This window comes from Euprymna scolopes, chromosome 13, assembly GCF_053919585.1.
Source record: "Euprymna scolopes isolate OS-2025 chromosome 13, ASM5391958v1, whole genome shotgun sequence".
Lineage (NCBI taxonomy): Eukaryota > Metazoa > Mollusca > Cephalopoda > Sepiida > Sepiolidae > Euprymna > Euprymna scolopes.
In genome coordinates this window covers 48,347,461-48,369,989 of record NC_136494.1, presented here as the reverse complement: position 1 = coordinate 48,369,989, position 22,529 = coordinate 48,347,461, and the positions used below count along the sequence as shown (strand labels likewise).

The following is a 22,529-nucleotide window of genomic DNA, read 5'->3' as shown; positions in this document are numbered from 1 at the left end:
TAATATGAGTTGATCTTTATATGTAGAATAATTATTTTTTTTTAATTTACTTATTCTTTTGGAATATGAGTTGATCTTTATATGTAGAATAATGATTTTTTTTTAATTTACTGATGCTTTTGGAATATGAGTTGATCTTTATATGTAGAAAAATTATTATTATTTTTTATTTACTGATGCTTTTGAAATATGAGTTGATCTTGATATGTAGAATCATTTTTTTTTTAATTTATTGATGCTTTGGGAAAATGAGTTGTTCTTAATATGTAGAATAATGATGTTGTTTTAATTTACTGATGCTTTTGGAATATGAGTTGATCTTGATATGTAGAATAATTATCATTTTTAATTTACTGATGCTTTTGGAATATGAGTTGATATGGATATGTAGAATAATGATTTTTTTTAATTTACTGATGCTTTTGGAATATGAGTAGATCTTGATATGTAGAATAATTATCATTTTTATTTTACTGATGCTTCTGGAATATGAGTTGATCCTGATATGTAGAATAATGATTTTTTTTAATTTACTGATGCTTTTGGAATATGAGTTGATCTTGATATGTAGAATAATTATCATTTTTAATTTACTGATGCTTTTGGATTATGAGTTGATATGGATATGTAGAATAATGATGTGTTTTTAATTTACTGATGCTTTTGGAATATGAGTTGATCTTGATATGTAGAATAATTATCATTTTTATTGTACTGATGCTTTTGGAATATGAGTTGATCTTGATATGTAGAATAATGATTTTTTTTAATTTACTGATGCTTTTGGAATATGAGTTGATCTTGATATGTAGAATAATTATCATTTTTATTTTACTGATGCTTTTGGAATATGAGTTGATCTTGATATGTAGAATCATTTTTTTTTTTAATTTGCTGATGCTTTTGGAATATGAGTTGATCTTGATATGTAGAATAATGATTTTTTTTTAATTTACTGATGCTTTTGGAATATGAGTTGATCTTGATAGGTAGAATAATAATTTTTTTTTTAATTTACTGATGCTTTTGGAATATGAGTTGATCTTGATATGTAGAATAATTATTATTTTTTTTATTTACTGATGCTTTTGAAATATGAGTTGATCTTGATATGTAGAATCATTTTTTTTTTTAATTTATTGATGCTTTTGGAAAATGAGTTGTTCTTAATATGTAGAATAATGATGTTGTTGTAATTTACTGATGCTTTTGGAATATGAGTTGATCTTGATATGTAGAATATATATCATTTTTAATTTACTGATGCTTTTGGAATATGAGTTGATCTGGATATGTAGAATAATGATTTTGTTTAATTTACTGATGCTTTTGGAATATGAGTTGATCTTGATATGTAGAATAATTATCATTTTTATTGTACTGACGCTTTTGGAATATGAGTTGATCTTGATATGTAGAATAATGATTTTTTTTAATTTACTGATGCTTTTGGAATATGAGTTGATCTTGATATGTATAATAATGATTTTTTTTTTAATTTACTGATGCGTTTGGAATATGAGTTGATCTTGATATGTAGAATAATTTTTTTTTTTTTACTTACTGATGCTTTTGGAATACGAGTTCATCCTGATATGTAGAATAATTTTGTTTTTTCATTTACTGATGCTTTTGGAATATGAGTTGATCTTGATATGTAGAATAATGATTTTTTTAATTTACTGATGCTTTTGGAATATGAGTTGATCTTGATATGTAGAAAAGTGATGTTTTTTAATTGACTGATGCTTTTGGAATATGAGTTGATCTTGATCTGTAGAATAATTATTTTTTAATTTACTGATGCTTTTGGAATATGAGTTGATCTTGATATGTTGAATAATTATAATTTTTATGGTACTGATGATTTTGGAATATGAGTTTATCTTTATATGTAGAATATCTATTTTGTTTTACTTTACTGATGCTTTTGGAATATGAGTTTATCTTGATATGTTGAATAATTATTTTGTTTTAATTTACTGATGCTTTTGGAATACGAGTTGATCTTGATATGTTGAATAATTATCATTTTTATTTTACTGATGCTTTTGGAATATGAGTTTATCTTTATATGTAGAATAATGATATTTTTTACTTTACTGATGCTTTTGGAATATGAGTTGATCTTGATATGTAGAATAATTTTTTTTCTTTAATTTACTGATGCTTTTGGAATATGAGTGTATCTTGATATGTAGAATAATGATTTTTTTTTTAATTTACTGATGGGTTTTGAATATGAGTTGATCTTTATATGTAGAATAATTATTTTTTTTATTTACTTATTCTTTTGGAATATGAGTTGATCTTGATATGTAGAATAATGATTTTTTTTTAATTTACTGATGCTTTTGGAATATGAGTTGATCTTGATATGTAGAATAATTATCATTTTTTTTTATTTACTGATGCTTTTGAAATATGAGCTGATCTTGATATGTAGAATCATTTTTTTTTTAATTAATTGATGCTTTTGGAATATGAGTTGTTCCTAATATGTAGAATAATGATGTGTTTTTAATTTACTGATGCTTTTGGAATATGAGTTGATCTTGATATGTAGAATAATTATCATTTTTATTTTACTGATGCTTTTGGAATACGAGTTGATCTTGATATGTAGAATAATTATTTTTTTAATTTACTGATGCTTTTGGAATATGAGTTGATCTTGATATGTAGAATCATTGTTTTTTTTAATGTACTGATGCTTTTGGAATATGAGTTGATCTTGATATGTAGAATCATTTTTTTTTTTTAATTTACTGATGCTTTTGGAATATGAGTTGATCTTGATATGTAGAATAATGATTTTTTTTTTAATTTACTGATGCTTTTGGAATATGAGTGTATCTTGATATGTAGAATAATGATTTTTTTTTTAATTTACTGATGGGTTTTTAATATGAGTTGATCTTTATATGTAGAATAATTTTTTTTTTTTAATTTACTTATTCTTTTGGAATATGAGTTGATCTTGATATGTAGAATAATGATTTTTTTTTTAATTTACTGATGCTTTTGGAATATGAGTTTATCTTGATATGTAGAATAATTATTATTTTTTTTTATTTACTGATGCTTTTGAAATATGAGTTGATCTTGATATGTAGAATCATTTTTTTTTTAATTTATTGATGCTTTTGGAAAATGAGTTGTTCTTAATATGTAGAATAATGATGTTGTTTTAATTTACTGATGCTTTTGGAATATTAGTTGATCTTGATATGTAGAATAATTATCATTTTTAATTTACTGATGCTTTTGGAATATGAGTTGATCTGGATATGTAGAATAATGATTTTTTTTAATTTACTGATGCTTTTGGAATATGAGTTGATCTTGATATGTAGAATAATTATCATTTTTATTGTACTGATACTTTTGGAATATGAGTTGATCTTGATATGTAGAATAATGATTTTTTTTAATTTACTGATGCTTTTGGAATATGAGTTGATCTTGATATGTAGAATCATTTTTTTTTTTAATTTACTGATGCTTTTGGAATATGAGTTGATCTTGATATGTAGAATAATTATCATTTTTAATTTACTGATGCTTTTGGAATATGAGTTGATCTGGATATGTAGAATAATGATTTTGTTTAATTTACTGATGCTTTTGGAATATGAGTTGATCTTGATATGTAGAATAATTATCATTTTTATTGTACTGATGCTTTTGGAATATGAGTTGATCTTGATATGTAGAATAATGATTTTTTTTTTAATTTACTGATGCGTTTGGAATATGAGTTGATCTTGATATGTAGAATAATTTTTTTTTTTTACTTACTGATGCTTTTGGAATACGAGTTCATCCGGATATGTAGAATAATTTTGTTTTTTCATTTACTGATGCTTTTGGAATATGAGTTGATCTTGATATGTAGAATAATGATTTTTTTAATTTACTGATGCTTTTGGAATATGAGTTGATCTTGATATGTAGAAAAGTGATGTTTTTTAATTTACTGATGCTTTTGGAATATGAGTTGATCTTGATATGTAGAATAATTATTTTTTTTTATTTACTGATGCTTTTGGAATATGAGTTTATCTTGATATGTTGAATAATTATCATTTTTATGGTACTGATGATTTTGGAATATGAGTTTATCTTTATATGTAGAATATCTATTTTGTTTTACTTTACTGATGCTTTTGGAATATGAGTTTATCTTGATATGTTGAATAATTATCATTTTTATTTTACTGATGCTTTTGGAATATGAGTTTATCTTGATATGTAGAATAATGATATTTTTTAATTTACTGATGCTTTTGGAATATGAGTTGATCTTGATATGTAGAATAATTTTTTTTCTTTAATTTACTGATGCTTTTGGAATATGAGTTAATCTTGATATGTAGAACAATTATTTTTTTTTTAATTTACTGATGCTTTTGGAATATGAGTTGATCTTGATATGTAGAATAATGATTTTTTTTTTAATTTACTGATGGGTTTTGAATATGAGTTGATCTTTATATGTAGAATAATTATTTTTTTTATTTACTTATTCTTTTGGAATATGAGTTGATCTTGATATGTAGAATAATGATTTTTTTTTAATTTACTGATGCTTTTGGAATATGAGTTGATCTTGATATGTAGAATAATTATCATTTTTTTTTATTTACTGATGCTTTTGAAATATGAGCTGATCTTGATATGTAGAATCATTTTTTTTTTAATTAATTGATGCTTTTGGAATATGAGTTGTTCCTAATATGTAGAATAATGATGTGTTTTTAATTTACTGATGCTTTTGGAATATGAGTTGATCTTGATATGTAGAATAATTATCATTTTTATTTTACTGATGCTTTTGGAATACGAGTTGATCTTGATATGTAGAATAATTATTTTTTTAATTTACTGATGCTTTTGGAATATGAGTTGATCTTGATATGTAGAATCATTGTTTTTTTTAATGTACTGATGCTTTTGGAATATGAGTTGATCTTGATATGTAGAATCATTTTTTTTTTTTAATTTACTGATGCTTTTGGAATATGAGTTGATCTTGATATGTAGAATAATTATCATTTTTTTTTATTTACTGATGCTTTTGAAATATGAGCTGATCTTGATATGTAGAATCATTTTTTTTTAATTAATTGATGCTTTTGGAATATGAGTTGTTCCTAATATGTAGAATAATGATGTGTTTTTAATTTACTGATGCTTTTGGAATATGAGTTGATCTTGATATGTAGAATAATTATCATTTTTATTTTACTGATGCTTTTGGAATACGAGTTGATCTTGATATGTAGAATAATTATTTTTTTAATTTACTGATGCATTTGGAATATGAGTTGATCTTGATATGTAGAATCATTGTTTTTTTTAATGTACTGATGCTTTTGGAATATGAGTTGATCTTGATATGTAGAATCATTTTTTTTTTAATTTACTGATGCTTTTGGAATATGAGTTGATCTTGATATGTAGAATCATTTTTTTTTTTAATTTACTGATGCTTTTGGAATATGAGTTGATCTTGATATGTAGAATAATGATTTTTTTTTAATTTACTGATGCTTTTGGAATATGAGTTGATCTTGATATGTAGAATAATGATTTTTTTTTTAATTTACTGATGCTTTTGGAATATGAGTTGATATTGATATGTAGAATAATTATTATTTTTTTTTATTTACTGATGCTTTTGAAATATGAGTTGATCTTGATATGTAGAATCATTTTTTTTTTAATTTATTGATGCTTTTGGAAAATTAGTTGTTCTTAATATGTAGAATAATGATGTTGTTTTAATTTACTGATGCTTTTGGAATATGAGTTGATCTTGATATGTAGAATAATTATCATTTTTAATTTACTGATGCTTTTGGAATATGAGTTGATCTGGATATGTAGAATAATGATTTTTTTTAATTTACTGATGTTTTTGGAATATGAGTTGATCTTGATATGTAGAATAATTATCATTTTTATTGTACTGATGCTTTTGGAATATGAGTTGATCTTGATATGTAGAATAATGATTTTTTTTTTAATTTACTGATGCTTTTTGAATATGAGTTGATCTTGATATGTAGAATAATTATCATTTTTATTGTACTGATGCTTTTGGAATATGAGTTGATCTTGATATGTAGAATAATGATGTTGTTTTAATTTACTGATGCTTTTGGAATATGAGTTGATCTTGATATGTAGAATCATTTTTTTTTTTAATTTACTGATGCTTTTGGAATATGAGTTGATCTTGATATGTAGAATAATTTTTTTTTTTTAATTTACTGATGCTTTTGGAATATGAGTTGATCTTGATATGTAGAATAATGGTTTTTTTTAATTTACTGATGCTTTTGGAATATGAGTTAATCTTGATATGTAGAATAATGATTTTTTTTTTAATTTACTGATGCTTTTGGAATATGAGTTGATCTTGATATGTAGAATCATTTTTTTTTTAATTTACTGATGCTTTTGGAATATGAGTTGATCTTGATATGTAGAAGAATTATATTTTTTTATTTACTGATGCTTTTGGAATATGAGTTTATTTTTATATGTAGAATAATTTTGTTTTAATTTGCTGATTCTTTTGGAATATTAGTTGATCTTGATATGTAGAATAATTATTTTTTCTTACATAATGATTTTCTTTAATTTACTGATGCTTTTAGAATATGAGTTGATCTTGATATGTAGAATAATGACTTTTTTTTTAATTTGCTGATGCTTTTGAAATATGAATTGATCTTGATATGTAGACTAATTATTATTTTTTTTAATTTACTGATGCGTTTGGAATATGAGTTGATCTTGATATGTAGAATAATGATTTTTTTTTAATTTACTGATGCTTTTGGAATATGAGTTGATCTTGATATGTAGAATAATGATTTTTTTTTTAATTTACTGATGCTTTTGGAATATGAGTTGATCTTGATATGTAGAATAATTATTATTTTTTTTTATTTACTGATGCTTTTGAAATATGAGTTGATCTTGATATGTAGAATCATTTTTTTTTTAATTTATTGATGCTTTTGGAAAATGAGTTGTTCTTAATATGTAGAATAATGATGTTGTTTTAATTTACTGATGCTTTTGGAATATGAGTTGATCTTGATATGTAGAATAATTATCATTTTTAATTTACTGATGCTTTTGGAATATGAGTTGATCTTGATATGTAGAATAATGATGTTGTTTTAATTTACTGATGCTTTTGGAATATGAGTTGATCTTGATATGTAGAATCATTTTTTTTTTTAATTTACTGATGCTTTTGGAATATGAGTTGATCTTGATATGTAGAATAATTATTTCTTTTTTAATTTACTGATGCTTTTGGAATATGAGTTAATCTTGATATGTAGAATAATTATTTTTTTTTTAATTTACTGATGCCTTTTGTAATATGAGTTGATCTTGATATTTAGAATAATTATGTTTTTTACTTCACTGATGCTTTTGGAATAATAGTTGATCTTGATATGTAGAATAATTGTTTTTTTTAATTTACTGATGCTTTTGGAATATGAGTTAATCTTGATATGTAGAATAATGATTTTTTTTTTAATTTACTGATGCTTTTGGAATATGAGTTAATCTTGATATGTAGAATAATGATTTTTTTTTTTAATTTACTGATGCTTTTGGAATATGAGTTGATCTTGATATGTAGAATCATTTTTTTTTTTAATTTACTGATGCTTTTGGAATATGAGTTGATCTTGATATGTAGAAGAATTATATTTTTTTATTTACTGATGCTTTTGGAATATGAGTTTATTTTTATATGTAGAATAATTTTGTTTTAATTTGCTGATTCTTTTGGAATATTAGTTGATCTTGATATGTAGAATAATTATTTTTTCTTACATAATGATTTTCTTTAATTTACTGATGCTTTTAGAATATGAGTTGATCTTGATATGTAGAATAATGACTTTTTTTTTAATTTGCTGATGCTTTTGAAATATGAATTGATCTTGATATGTAGACTAATTATTATTTTTTTTAATTTACTGATGCGTTTGGAATATGAGTTGATCTTGATATGTAGAATAATTATTTTTTTTTTTAATTTACTGATGTGTTTGGAATATGAGTTGATCTTGATATGTAGAATAATTATTATTTTTTTTAATTTACTTATGCTTTTGGAATATGAGTTGATCTTGATATGTAGAATAATTATTATTTTTTTTAATTTACTGATGCTTTTGGAATATAAGTTGATCTTGATATGTAGAATAATTATTATTTTTTTTAATTTACTGATGCTTTTGGAATATGAGTTGATCTTGATATGTAGAATAAATATTATTTTTTAATTTACTGATGGTCTTTGAATATGAGTTGATCTTGATATGTAGAATTATTATTTTTTCTTACATAAAGATTTTCTTTAATTTACTGATGCTTTTAGAATATGAGTTGATCTTGATATGTAGAATAATGATTTTTTTTTATTTACTGATGGTTTTTGAATATGAGTTGATCTTGATATGTAGAATAATGATTTTGTCTTACATAATGATTTTTTTTAATTTACTGATGCTTTTGGAATATGAGTGTATCTTGATATGTAGAATAATGTTTGTTTTTTTAAGTTACTGATGCTTATGGAATAGTAGTTGATCTTGATATGTAGAATAATGATTTTTTTTTTTAATTTACTGGTGCTTTTGGAATATGAGTTGATTTTTATATGTAGAATAATTTTTTTTTAATTTACTGATGCTTTTCGAGTATGAGTTGATCTTGATATGTAGAATAATGGGTTTTTTTAATTTACTTATGCTTTTGGAATATGAGTTGATCTTGATATGTAGAATACTGATTTTTTTTTTAATTTACTGATGCTTTTTGAATATTAGTTGATTTTTATATGTAGCATAATTTTTTTTTAATTTGCTGATGCATTTGGAATATGAGTTGATCTTGATATGTAGAATAATGATTTTTTTTTTTTAATTTACTGATGCTTTTTGAATATGATTTGATCTTGATATGTAGAAGAATTATTTTTTGTTTATTTACTTATGCTTTTTGAATATGAGTTGATCTGGATATGTAGAATAATGATTTTTTTTTTAATTTACTGATGCTTTTGGAATATGAGTTGATTTTTATATGTAGAATAATTTTTTTTTAATTTGCTGATGCTTTTGGAATATGAGTTGATCTTGATATGTAGAATAATGATCTTTTTTTAATTTACTGATGCTTTTTGAATATAAGTTTATTTTTATATGTAGAATAAATTTGTTTTAATTTGCTGATGCTTTTGGAATATTAGTTCATCTTGATATGTAGAATAATTTTTTTTTAATTTACTGATGCTTTAGAAATATGAGTTGATCTTGATATGTAGAATAATGATTTTTGTTTAATTTACTGATGCTGTTGAAATATGAGTTGATCTTGATATGTAGAATAATTATTATTTTTTTTAATTTACTGATGCTTTTGGAATATGAGTTGATCTTGATATGTAGAATAATTATTTCTTTTATTCACTTATGCTTTTGGAATATGAGTTGATCTTGATATGTAGAATAATTATTTTTTTTATTTACTGATGCTTTTGGAATATGAGTTGATCTTGATATGTAGAATAATGATTTTTTTTAATTTACTGATGCTTTTCAAATATGAGTTGATCTTGATATGTAGAATAATTATTATTTTTTTTAATTTACTGATGCTTTTGGAATATGAGTTGATCTTGATATGTAGAATAATGATTTTTTTAATTTACTGATGCTTTTGGAATATGAGTTGATCTTGATATGTAGAATAATGATTTTTTTTTAATTTACTGATGCTTTTGGAATATGAGTTGATCTTGATATGTAGAATAATGATTTTTTTTATTTACTGATGCTTTTGGAATATGAGTTGATCTTGATATGTAGAATAATGATTTTTTTAATTTACTGATGCTTTTGGAATATGAGTTGATCTTGATATGTAGAATAATGATTTTTTTTAATTTACTGATGCTTTTGGAATATGAGTTGATCTTGATATGTAGAATACTGATTTTTTTTAATTTACTGATGCTTTTGGAATATGAGGTGATCTTGATATGTAGAATAATGATTTTTTTTAATTTACTGATGCTTTTGGAATATGAGTTGATCTTGATATGTAGAATAATTATTTTTTTTAATTTACTGATGCTTTTGGAATATGAGTTGATCTTGATATGTAGAATAATTATTTTTTTTATTTACTGATGCTTTTGGAATATGAGTTGATCTTGATATGTAGAATAATGATTTTTTTTAATTTACTGATGCTTTTGGAATATGAGTTGATCTTGATATGTAGAATAATGATTTTTTTTAATTTACTGATGCTTTTGGAATATGAGGTGATCTTGATATGTAGAATAATGATTTTTTTTAATTTACTGATGCTTTTCGAATATGAGTTGATCTTGATATGTAGAATAATTATTTTTTTTAATTTACTGATGCTTTTGGAATATGAGTTGATCTTGATATGTAGAATAATTATTTTTTTTATTTACTGATGCTTTTGGAATATGAGTTGATCTTGATATGTAGAATAATGATTTTTTTTAATTTACTTATGCTTTTGGAATATGAGTTGATGTTGATATGTTGAATAATGATTTTTTGTTTAATTTGCTGATCCTTTTGGAATATGAGTTGATTTGTATATGTAGAATATTTTTTTTTGAATTTACTGATGCTTTTGGAATATGAGTAGATCTTGATATGTAGAATAATTATTTTTTTTAATTTACTGATGCTTTTGGAATATGAGTTGATTTTGACATGTAGAATAATTATTTTTTTGTTTCATTCACCACTGAATAGAACCTCTCTGTAAACTATATTTCCCTTTTTTTCCCTTGAAATATACTGTATTATTTATTTTTTGGCTGTATTTCTAAAGATACTATAAACCATCATCAATGCATGATATTTGAGGAACTTGTATGTCATCGACAGACATTAGGCACCACATGTTAGATTCTGAATAGTTGGAAAGCTATCTGATATGTTAAGGTGATAGACATCATGTATAAAGAAAAAAAAGACAAGAAAGAACTTTTACTAAGAATATAGTTTAAATGTTAATTTAACTATTTTACCGACATCACTGCACTGACTGTTCTCCAAAGGGAGGAAGTAATGCCTGGGACAATGACCTCATGAGAATAGAATATATATTACACCTTTCCCTTCTCAAAATACAAGATAATGTTAGGGAGAATAGATTTATGAGAACAGAACTTATATTACACCTCCTCCCACAAAAGAAGGATAGCTTCATTAGGATAGACTATCCCCTCCCATTAAAGGAGAAATTATTGCTCAGAAATAATTGCTGTACTGAAAAGAAGTTTATATCTAGAATGATGACCTCATGAGGACAAATCATGTATGACCCTCTACAAGGCTGTCCAGGAGGATGGCATCATGAAGACTAAGCAGATGCTAAACTGCCCTTCCCTCTAATTGAGGAGGTAATACCTGGGAAAATGACTTCATAAGGAAACAATATAAAGTATGGTGTCTTCCCCTACCCAAAATATAAGTAGTGTCTAGGACAATGACTTTATGACATGGTTGCCACAGCCATAGGTGTTTGAAATTCCCTGACTTTTCCCTGACAAATGTAAAATTTCCCTGACCAACCGAATAAGCAATTTCACAAATTAGTCCTGATAATGGCCTCCAACCTCCCCTCACAGCAATCCTCTCCACCCATTTATTAATGCTTTCAGCAAGACACACACAGTGTACATAAATTGATAGTTCCTTCACATAACATGGAAAAAAGATTGATTTTCTTGGAAATCTAACATCAGTTTGTCGTTCAATTAAATGAAACAATATTCTACTAATCCAACATGTGTCATGTCGTTGAGATGTAGCAAAGAATTTGAAATGTTAGAGAAGAATGAAAACCGAAAGTGTGTGACACAAGTCAACTTTCTTGCATTACAAGGGGAAACGATATGCTTACCAGGAATTTATCAACAATACTAAACACTAAACATGAGTAAGAGCAACATCACAGAAAGTTAAATGTTTGCATCTTTCATCACGAAGAGGCCAAGACAAGATGAAGGAGTTCCTATTCACCCAGCTTCAGTTTTTTTTGTCATCACTTCAGCCTCATTCTTAGCCTCATCTGCTTCCTTTCTTTTCTCTTTTCCTTTAGCTCTTAACGCATTTGCTTCTATGATCAGATTCCACTTGTGGCTTTTTTCAGCTTCTGCACTGAGATTGTCTGCCTTGTCTAACAATGCTGATGCCTCTGACTGTAACCTCTTTTCCTTCTTCTGACATTCCTATAATTTAGAAAGCAATTTTTGCATATTACTTTTAGCTTCACTATCTTTTTGGCTTTTTTCTGGTCCTCTGAAAAGGCAAAATACCTGTCGTGACTGCTTGCAGGATTTGAGCAATTCCTTGCTGAGTGGAGTGTAATGAAATTCACATTTCATATGCTTCCCCACATCATAGACAGTTCTAAATGCCTTCACAGTATCCTCTCCCATGTTACAGGAAAGGATATCTTTGTTCTCTGAGAAACCACGTTCAGTGCCAGCTTGGCCATGCGACAACACTAAAACCAATTCCACTACCTTCCACAGGACATTGTGGCTTTTCAGGAAAGAACTTGAAGAAGAATTTGTCCAACCTCTGACAAGTGGTGAATGCCTGAAATTCTTCTTTGTAATACTTCTGAACGTCAGTCAGAAGAACATCAAACTGTTGTTTGGCTACATCACACTCATCTGCCTTGAATTAGCGACACACTAGCAGTTTGGCTAACAGTCTCTCGAATTTTCGAGTTGCATCATCAGGCTGAAGGGCCATGTGTCTTGGATCAAGGGAAGACAAACTTCTCACTGGTTGGTACTTCAAGGGATATCTTTCCAGAATCTTTGCTGTTGCTGCTATTAAGAAAGTTTGGAACTCAGAGAAAAAAGAGAGTATCTGCAATTGAGAAACTTTCTGGTCTTTTTGCAGCTTTTTTGTGATGGCCTTAACATCCTTTGGCGGTAGCAAGTTGTCCTCTTTTTCAAGTTCTATATTGACCAACTTTGCTGAAGAGGATCCAGTGTCAATGACATCCTTTTTAACAAACTTTGACATGGCACTTTGTACGATGTAAGCCAAGTCTTGTGCCATCAACACTGCCATTGAATCATCCGTTTGATGCTTTTGTAGGTAAGGTTGGAGCATATTTGCTTGGGTGACAAAGAACTGAAGTTTAGCAGTTATGAAAGGATCTTGTGTACCTGCTTGCACAGTGTTGAAGCTCTAAATCTTTGGTACCTTATCTTTGGGACCTTTTAATGTCTCATTGACATACTTGACCATATTTCTCTTTCTCCCTGTAACAATAAGATAACTCTGTAAATTATAAGAGTTACTTCCCTTGTATTAAGTCGTAGAGGTGGTGGTGGTTCCTCCAAGATGGCCGAATAAAGCAGTTACTCATAACCTCATGTCTAAAGTGTATTCATTACAATTATATACATAACGTCATATTTCATGGTGGCAGCGGGTACTAAACAACCAAAAAAAATAAATAAATAAATAAATAAATAACAACGTCCAAAAGAAGAAGAAAAAAAAAGGTCTATCACAAAAAATGAGTACACTATTTTTACCAAAAAAAAAAAAAAGAGCATTCAACATGGCGTCTTTCAACATTGCACTGCCTGTCCTGGAGTGAACGAACGAAAATAAACACGAGGCATATAACGAATGGGTCGACTTTATGTCCTCATACTTCATTATCAACAAAGTTGAAGAAAAATTGAAATAGAATTAATTACATTTTGCTGAGCACCGGACCAAAGGGTCGAGAACTATTAAAAAATGCCCAACTCACAAGCGAGCAAAAAGAAATATCCAAAAATATATTCATGGTGTTTGAAACGCATATGATTCAACAACCAAACAAATGAGTCGAGCGCTTGGAATTTTCGTCAATGCAGCAGAATAAAGACACGGTGGACGACTACCTAGGCAGACTGAAAACTAAAGCCGACAGATGTGACTTCGGTAACAATAAAGACGAGCGCATTCTGGAACAAATAATAAAAGGGCTTAGGAGTGCTGACGAAAGAATAAACCTGATAGCTAAACCAGAATTGACTCTCAACTCAGCCATAGAAAGCATCAGGGCGTACGAAGCCACCACAAAAGACAATTTGCGGTACAAAGATGCCAACGAAGGGAAACACAAAGAATACCACGAGGTATATCTAAAAAACAAACTCAGCTGCACGAGATGTGGAAAGATTCACAAAAAAAAAGAAAGAAGAATGTTATGCCTTCAACAAAACATACAGAAGATGTAACGGGTTGCATCACTTTGAACAGTACTGTTTAACGAACCTACAAGGTCGGAAGCCCAAAAAAATACTCCTAAATCAAGACAGGAGAATAGCTCATACAGAGCCAGGAAACAAACTCACCCAAATGGATTTAACTAGCAACAAAGCTACAGAAAGAAAAAAATACACTTAGCAACCTAAGAAGGCGACGAATCTGACCAAGACGACGATGATATATACTTATACACAGTAAATGTGAACAATGACAACGCAAAGAAATTTTCGCCAATATAAACTGCGAAGATGCAGAAAATAAAACACATAAAATATGAATGAAAGTCGACACAGGAGCAAACGGAAATATCCTACCCGTCAGAATATATAATAAAATATACCCACAAAATGGCTACTAGAAACCGGACAAAATAAAAAATAGACTAAGGGAGATAACCCCTACCTGCCAAAAACAAGAGTTAACTACCCTGTGGGCAACTAATGGGACAAAAATAACCCATTATGGTTCTATAATACTAAAAATAAGAGACACAATACTGGGTCTAAAACCATGCATACGACTTGGCCTAGTAACTGTCAACTGCAGCATTACTAAAGGGCACACTCTAAAACAAATGCAGAACATCGAACACCTAGCAAAAGAATACCCGGATAGATTTCAAGGGATAGGGAAATTCCCAGGCTTTCAAAAGATACATCTTGATGAAGACGCAATGCCAGTGGTCCAACCACCCAGAAAATTCCCAGTTCACCTCAGGGAAGAACTTAAACAAGAACTAGAAAAAAATGGAAGACTTGGGGGTAATTGAAAAAGTAAAGGAACCAACGGACTGGGTGAACACTATTGCATGCAGTCGAAAAAAAAATGGTACCCTACGTATATGCCTAGACTCAAAACCACTAAACAAATACATTAAAAGAACGCACCACAAAACACCAACCCTGGAAGAAATCTCCCACAAACTAGCCGCTGCAAAGCATTTTACAAAACTAGATGCTAAACATGGCTATCTAGATGAAGAATCGAGTTTGCTCACTTGTTTCAACACTTTGTTTTGCAGATATAAATATTTGAGATGTCCGTTTGGTCTCAAGGTATCTCAGGACATATTCCAGCAAAAAATGGACCAGATACTGGAAAACTGCGACGGAGCCATTGGAATATTGGACGACATATGCATATACAGGAAAACAGTGGAAGAGCACGATAGAAGACTTAGGAAGACATTGGATACAGCCTGAAGGTACGGCCTCGTCTTCAACAAAGAAAAATGCAAAATAGGCCAAAAACAAATAAAATTCTATGGCCTCATTTGGGACGAAAACGGCTCACATCCAGACGCAGAAAATGCGACAAAATTAAGGCAAAGCCTACACCCTCAAATCGCGAAGACCTACAACAATTTCTAGGTATGATACAATACCTAAGTCCGTTCATACCGGAACTCAGCTCTAAAACAGCACCGCTGAGAACACTACTAAAAAAAGATGCAGAATTTCAGTGGAATGAAACACAGTAAAACCTTCCAAATGCTAAAAGATCAAATCCACAAAAAACTTTGCTTAGCTTATTTTGACCCTAATGCAGAAACAGTCATCCAAGTCGATTCAAGCATGCTAGGACTAGGAGCGGCACTCATAAGCAACAACAATGTCATTGCCTTTGCTAGCAAAAGATTAACCGAGACTGAATCACGCTACACCAACATAGAGAGTTGCTAGCAATAGTGTTTGGATGCAAAAGATTCCACACCTATGTATATATGGAAAAAAATGCAGGTGGAATACGATCATAAACCCTTAGAAAATATCCAAACAAGAACACTTCACAAGCACCAATGCAACAGAAGTTGGGATAATATAACACCACCGTCCTGACACCACCCTGACACATTGGAGGCCAGAGCTCCATCTAACATCAACGATGGATACATCCCATCAGACAACCCAAGTCAACCAATTGAATCGAACCAACAGCCAGAAATAACAACCCAGGGCCGACCCAAAAGAACACGGCGAGCCCGCCAGAAATACAAGGACTTTATACTATTCAAATAGACAATAAATGATATATATATATATATATATATATATATATATATATATATATATATATATATATATATATATATATACACACACACACACATATATATATGTGGTAATAAACACCTTTTCTCAACAAAGAGGGTGTAACAGTAGGAGAACTCTGTAAATTATAAGAGTTACCTCCCTTGTATTGAGTCGTAGAGGTAGTAGTAGTTCCTCCAAGATGGGCGAATAAAGCAGTTACTCGTAACCACGTGTCTTAAGTGTATTCATTACAATTATCTATGTAACGTCGTACCCCTGGGGCATCCTCCAGCCATCTTGTTGAACAAAACTTGTGAGGCAATTGTGTGCTGCCAGTAATATTAACAAAATCTTCAGCTTCAGCTGGAGCATCATGAAACAGATTATCAAGAGATCTGAGAAGACTATCAATGTTCCAACCTGTTTTTTGTTGCTCCTGTTTTGAAAGCTTCATGTACGACATGTAGGCTGCAGGAACCCAGGTTTAGTAGCAAGGGAATATCTGGATCTTGTTCATTATGCAACTTCACAAGCTCTTCATAGAACTTGCAATTTTCAAAAACTTGTCATATAGATCTGCAGCATGGGTTAAGAACTCTGACCCAAAATATCGAGTAACTACCTCTTTTACCTCATCATCCCAATACCTTACAAGAAGATCCATCTGCTCTTCTTGGATGACTTTGCTAAAGGACTCATCAAAAGACACAGAAAACAATGTTTCTGGTTTAGAAAGGACACTGAGCATTTTCTCATAGAAATAGGGAGCTAATCCATACTTCACCAAGTATGCACACTTTGTTTTTCCACAGGAAAACGTTTCAGCAATTTCAGAGTCTGGGAACATCCGTTGAAACAGTTTGTCTGTGTTGCTGCTAGATGAGCAAGAGAAATGCTCCATGAGTGTCTTGACTGCCCAAACAATTTCTGCTTCTAGAACACTATCTTTTAATATGAAGGAAGCCAGTCTGTTTTGCCCATTTTTGGCCTCTGAGCGCTACCTCAGTGGTTTCCCTTGTCGTGGTTCAAGTATTCTTAGCTGATCTGCAAGGGGTGCAACGTTTTTTTCCGCATCTACGGATAAAGCAGCTACACAAGCATCGCTGTTCCGAAATATTTTAAGTGACTGTTGTTCTTGTTTGCCTTTCAGCAAAGATTTCAATCAGGCCTTATGCATGGGAGACAGAGCCTTTCTAACCATATTTCCCAGTTCAATGTTCTTTCCACAAGAGACACATTTTATGTTGTGACTGTCCTTGGGTGTTTTGCTACCCATTGAGAAAAGCTAGGATCTGCAAGCCATTGAATGTTAAAACTTGTCTTTTTACTCATATTTCCAAATCACAGCAGTTCTGAAAAAGATGAATACAAGTATTATTGAAATGGAGATTTAAGTACTTATCTGTTAAATTTACTAACACTATACTAAGGGGACTCTTTGCCAAGGTGATCAGAGTACCAACACCACCAGTAAGCCTCTTATGAGAGGCTACACCATGAACAGTAACCATGGAAAATCCAGTTCAGCTAGGTTTCAAGGTAAGTGGACTGTTAAAAAAATGTTGTTCTACAGTGCAATACAATGGCTACATATGAGAATGAAATTCTTGTAAGGTAACCTTGACATTGACAGCATTCTTTACCATAGAAAAACACCACTGACATGGCAGTAAATAAATTAGTACTATTAAAATTTCACTTTCCCCAGACTTTTTTCAAAGATGTAATTTTTCCCTGACTCAAAGTTAAATACCCTGACTTTTCCCTGACCTTGAAGAATATTTTTTCCCTGACTATTTCCTGACCTGTGGCAACCATGTATGAGGATAATATGTATCCACAAATAGAAGGTAATAACCAAGAGGAAAGCCTCACTTAAACAGAACATATCATACAGCCATTCATTAGAATAATCTATTTTAAGAATTTTTCTTGCATCTTGGAAGGTCTTGTCTTTTAAAAATGGCTGATCGATGATGATGTATCCACAAAAAAAAAATGCCTTTGCATAATCTATAAATATAAAAGTGAAAATGTATGCGTGTTCGCTTTTTCTGTGTGTCTACAAAAGGCTTTTTTCAGAGAAGCAGTCACTCGCTTCACAACATTTTAAAACTTTTTATATCACATATAAATCGTAATATCTCACAGTTAACAACGAAGCTCGCCTGTCTATTTAATTTGCTCGATTTTGGGAAGATAAATATTCAATATTTGTCGCTCACCGCATGTGGCTTAGTCTTTTTCCTATAACATCTTGGGGGGGAAAAAAAAAAAAAAAAAAAAGCGTTCATCAGTAAATGAAATCCCACAGTCAAACTTGACCTCATTAACTCATCAAAATGGGCACCTGCTAAATCCAAGTAATTAAATAAATTCAAACGTGTTTCCATTAGCATCTCGCGATGGGGCAATAGTTAACGTTGCACTTTTTTTTTTTTCACACTTTAATTTACAACTTTGCCGGGTACCCCTTGCTAGTATTATTATATAGATAAAAATACTTACACCAAGATATCTAGAAATGATGGCTTTATATTCAGATTTCATAGCAGCAACATTTTCAAATAGCCAAAAAACATGCCTATCTTTACACAGTTTCTGTATAATATTCAGAACTCTGTAAAACTCAAAAAACAAAATTCCAGTTCCTGCTTTAAAAAAATAAATAAGACATTGATTAATATGTCATAATAAATTGCTTTCAAAAAAGATCAATAAGAAGTGGTATTTGAGAAATTAAGTTGCAGCATAAAGACTAAATAATATTGAAGAAGATAATGTTTCTGCTATTATGTATTGTTGGATGGATAAATTCAAATTAATATATTAAAAAATAAATGAAAATGTGGATAAATCTCAAAATATAATGAACAAATTAACATCAAAAAGACATAGTAGATTGAAATTTTGCTTCTTTAATAAGAGAAACTTTTTCAATGTGAACAGACATATTTTTTTCTATGAGAGACAAATGTGACTAGAAGGAAAGAGAAGAGAAAAAGCAATAAAATACATGAGAGACAGAGGATGATGGAAAAAATCCATACTGGTATTTTTTTTATCAAAGTTCACATTCCTAGGTATAATAGACTAAAACATAGTTAACAATTGACTCACAAATTTACATATGTATATCATTTTAGTGGATTCAATCAAACAGAAGATTTTAATAAATTCCTTTAACAAAAATAAAATACCCTTAAAACAAACGCTCTTTTCTTTTAAAAAAGGAGAGTGATACTGCCTTTTAACTTTCTTCTTCCTTTTCTTCTTCTATTATTTTCTATATAATCAAGTAGTTTTTTCACTTACATCTTTAGACATAAGAAAATAACTGACCAATTTATATGCTTATCTGTTCCACACTCCAATTACTTATAGCACTCATGCATGTCTCCAGAAATTCTACATTAAATTCATCCTCATGCTATATTTATCATATTTTACCCACCCTCCCAGACTATCCCAAACAAACTGTTTAAAGAGAAGATAGCACTCACTTTTACTCGCTACTATTTATATACTACCACTGCCATGGAGATCATTGTGCGATACTTTTCAATCACTTAAAAACTACATTATCATTGGTTAATTCAGAATAATTAACAAACAGAGCATCTCTGAAAACCAATGACTGCTCAATATAACTTCAGATTTTTGCATCAGTGAACTTTTCCAATTACTTCTCTAGTACTTTTTAGTTTGTTTATTTACTTTGAATTGATAATCAGATATTAACTTATTTTAATAAATAACATAACTACTTCCTCTTTTCAATACACAATGCTGTCTAACTTTGCACCTTACTGCAGAATTTAAAAAATATCAGATTTCATATGAAACATTCTGAACAGTAGTAAAACTTTTTTCTTTCTTAAATTATTTACACTTAAAAAGCAAGTCCAAACTATTAATAGTAGTGAGCTAAATTATTTAATAACTTTTCTTACAAGTTTCTTCTTTGCTGATTGCTCCAATCAAAGAGTTCATCTTCCATGACCACATACAGGAGTGATTATATTTACATTTAACCTTACTTATCTCAGAGCTTTTCTTACAAATTTCTTCTTTGCTAATTGCCTAAATTGAGGAGGAGTTCACCTATCATGTGGGATAATGGACCAGATTATGTTTATGGTGGCATTAAACTAGGAAATAACATTGTTTTTATATATATAATTATAAATTAAGTATTCAACTGTATTATGTCTCTTTGTTTTATCCCTTAAACAGTTATCTCCCTTGCCGGACATTTTTCTTAAAGAGTTTCCCCTGACTCGACACCGGCAGGTTGACCCAAAATTTTAGCTGCCCTTCTAGCCCTACATGGCTCAGTTTTTTATTTTCTATTATCCTTTGCTGTTTTAAGTAATCTACGGTAAGAAACATTATTTATCCCCTTCTTAAAGACACTTTTTAATACTTTAATGTTATTTTTTTATATTATTTCATTTTAACTTGGAACTTTGTTTATTTTCTTTATCTACATGTCTGGCCTCCTTAATTCTAGCTGTGTTGTTGATTTCCTTACACATATGACTACCCATTCAGCCCTTTATAACTTCTTGTTTCTGAACTTTTTCTCTTTGTATTCTGAATAATGTTGTTTTTGTTTCTTTCAGTTTTTTTTACCATATCTACCTTCAAGAAACCTGTTTATAGGATTTCCTGTCTTCAGAGTTTTGATTGTTGGTACACGTTTAATGCAAACTTTTATTGGATAATATCTAAATTTCAACCATAAAAAAAAAGGAATTATCATTGCCTACAACATCAAGCTAAAAAAAATATGCACAAAAGATGAACAGCTTAAAATAAAGAAAACTTCAACTAAAACAATTATCTGCATAAGCATGATATCAGTTCCAAGAAATCTGAATCAAAACTCAAAACACACCACCAAAAGACTCACAAGACTTTGTATACAATACAAGAAATCTGAATCAAACATCAAAGCACACCACCAAAAGACTAACCAGATTTGTATACAATACAAGAAATCTGAATCAAACATCAAAACACACCACCAAACAGACTCACCAGATTTTGTATACAATACAAGAAATCTGAATAAAACATCAAAGCACACCACCAAAAGACTCACCAGACTTTCTATACAATACAAGAAATCTGAATCAAACATCAAAACACACCACCAAAAGACTCACCGGACTTTGTATACAATACAAGAAATCTGAATCAAACATCAAAACACACCACCAAAAGACTCACCAGACTTTCTATACAATACAAGAAATCTGAATCAAACATCAAAGCACACTACCAAAAGACTCACCAGACTTTGAATACAATACAGGAAATCTGAATCAAACATCAAACCACACTACCAAAAGACTCACCAGACTTTCTATGCAATACAACAAATCTGAATCAACCATAACAGCACACCACCAAAGGACTCACCAGACTTTCTATACAATACAAGAAATCTGAATCAAACATCAAAGCACACCACTAAAAGACTCACCAGACTTTATATACAATACAAGAAATCTGAATCAAACATCAAAACACACCACCAAAAGACTCACCAGACTTTCTATACAATACAAGAAATCTGAATCAAACATAAAAAACACACCACCAAAAGACTCACCAGACTTTCTATACAATACAAGAAATATGAATCAAACATCAAAGCACACTACCAAAAGACTCACCAGACTTTGTATACAATACAAGAAATCTGAATCAAACATCAAAGCACACTACCAAAAGACTCACCAGACTTTGTATACAATACAAGAAATCTGAATCAAACATCGAAGCACACCACCAAAAGACTCACCAGACTTTCTATACAATACAAGAAATCTGAATCAAACATCAAAGCACACTACCAACAGACTAACCAGAGTTTGTATACAATACAAGAAATCTGAATCAAACATCAAAGCACACCACCAAAAGACTCACCAGACTTTCTATACAATACAAAAAATCTGAATCAAACATCAAAGCACACCACCAAAAGACTTACCAGACTTTCTATACAATACAAGAAATCTGAATCAAACATACAAAACACACTACCAAAAGACTCACCAGACTTTCTATACAATACAAGAAATATAAATCAAAC

General features: G+C 29.4%; 1 protein-coding gene and 1 pseudogene across 3 annotated transcripts in view; both read right to left on the bottom strand.

Moving 5' to 3' along the window:
* Nucleotides 1–22,529, bottom strand: part of LOC145292012 (DNA (cytosine-5)-methyltransferase 3B-like) — a 667,010-nt gene that overhangs the window by 42,599 nt on the left and 601,882 nt on the right. For 2 of the 3 annotated variants that reach the window (XM_080138008.1, XM_080138010.1), the window contains one exon: nt 18,932–19,077. In XM_080138008.1, coding sequence (XP_079994134.1) covers nt 18,932–19,077 — 146 coding nt within the window. The remainder of the gene's footprint in view (nt 1–18,931; nt 19,078–22,529) is intronic. The other variant, XM_080138009.1, reaches the window with a different exon arrangement.
* Nucleotides 10,352–18,241, bottom strand: LOC145292372 (uncharacterized; annotated as a pseudogene).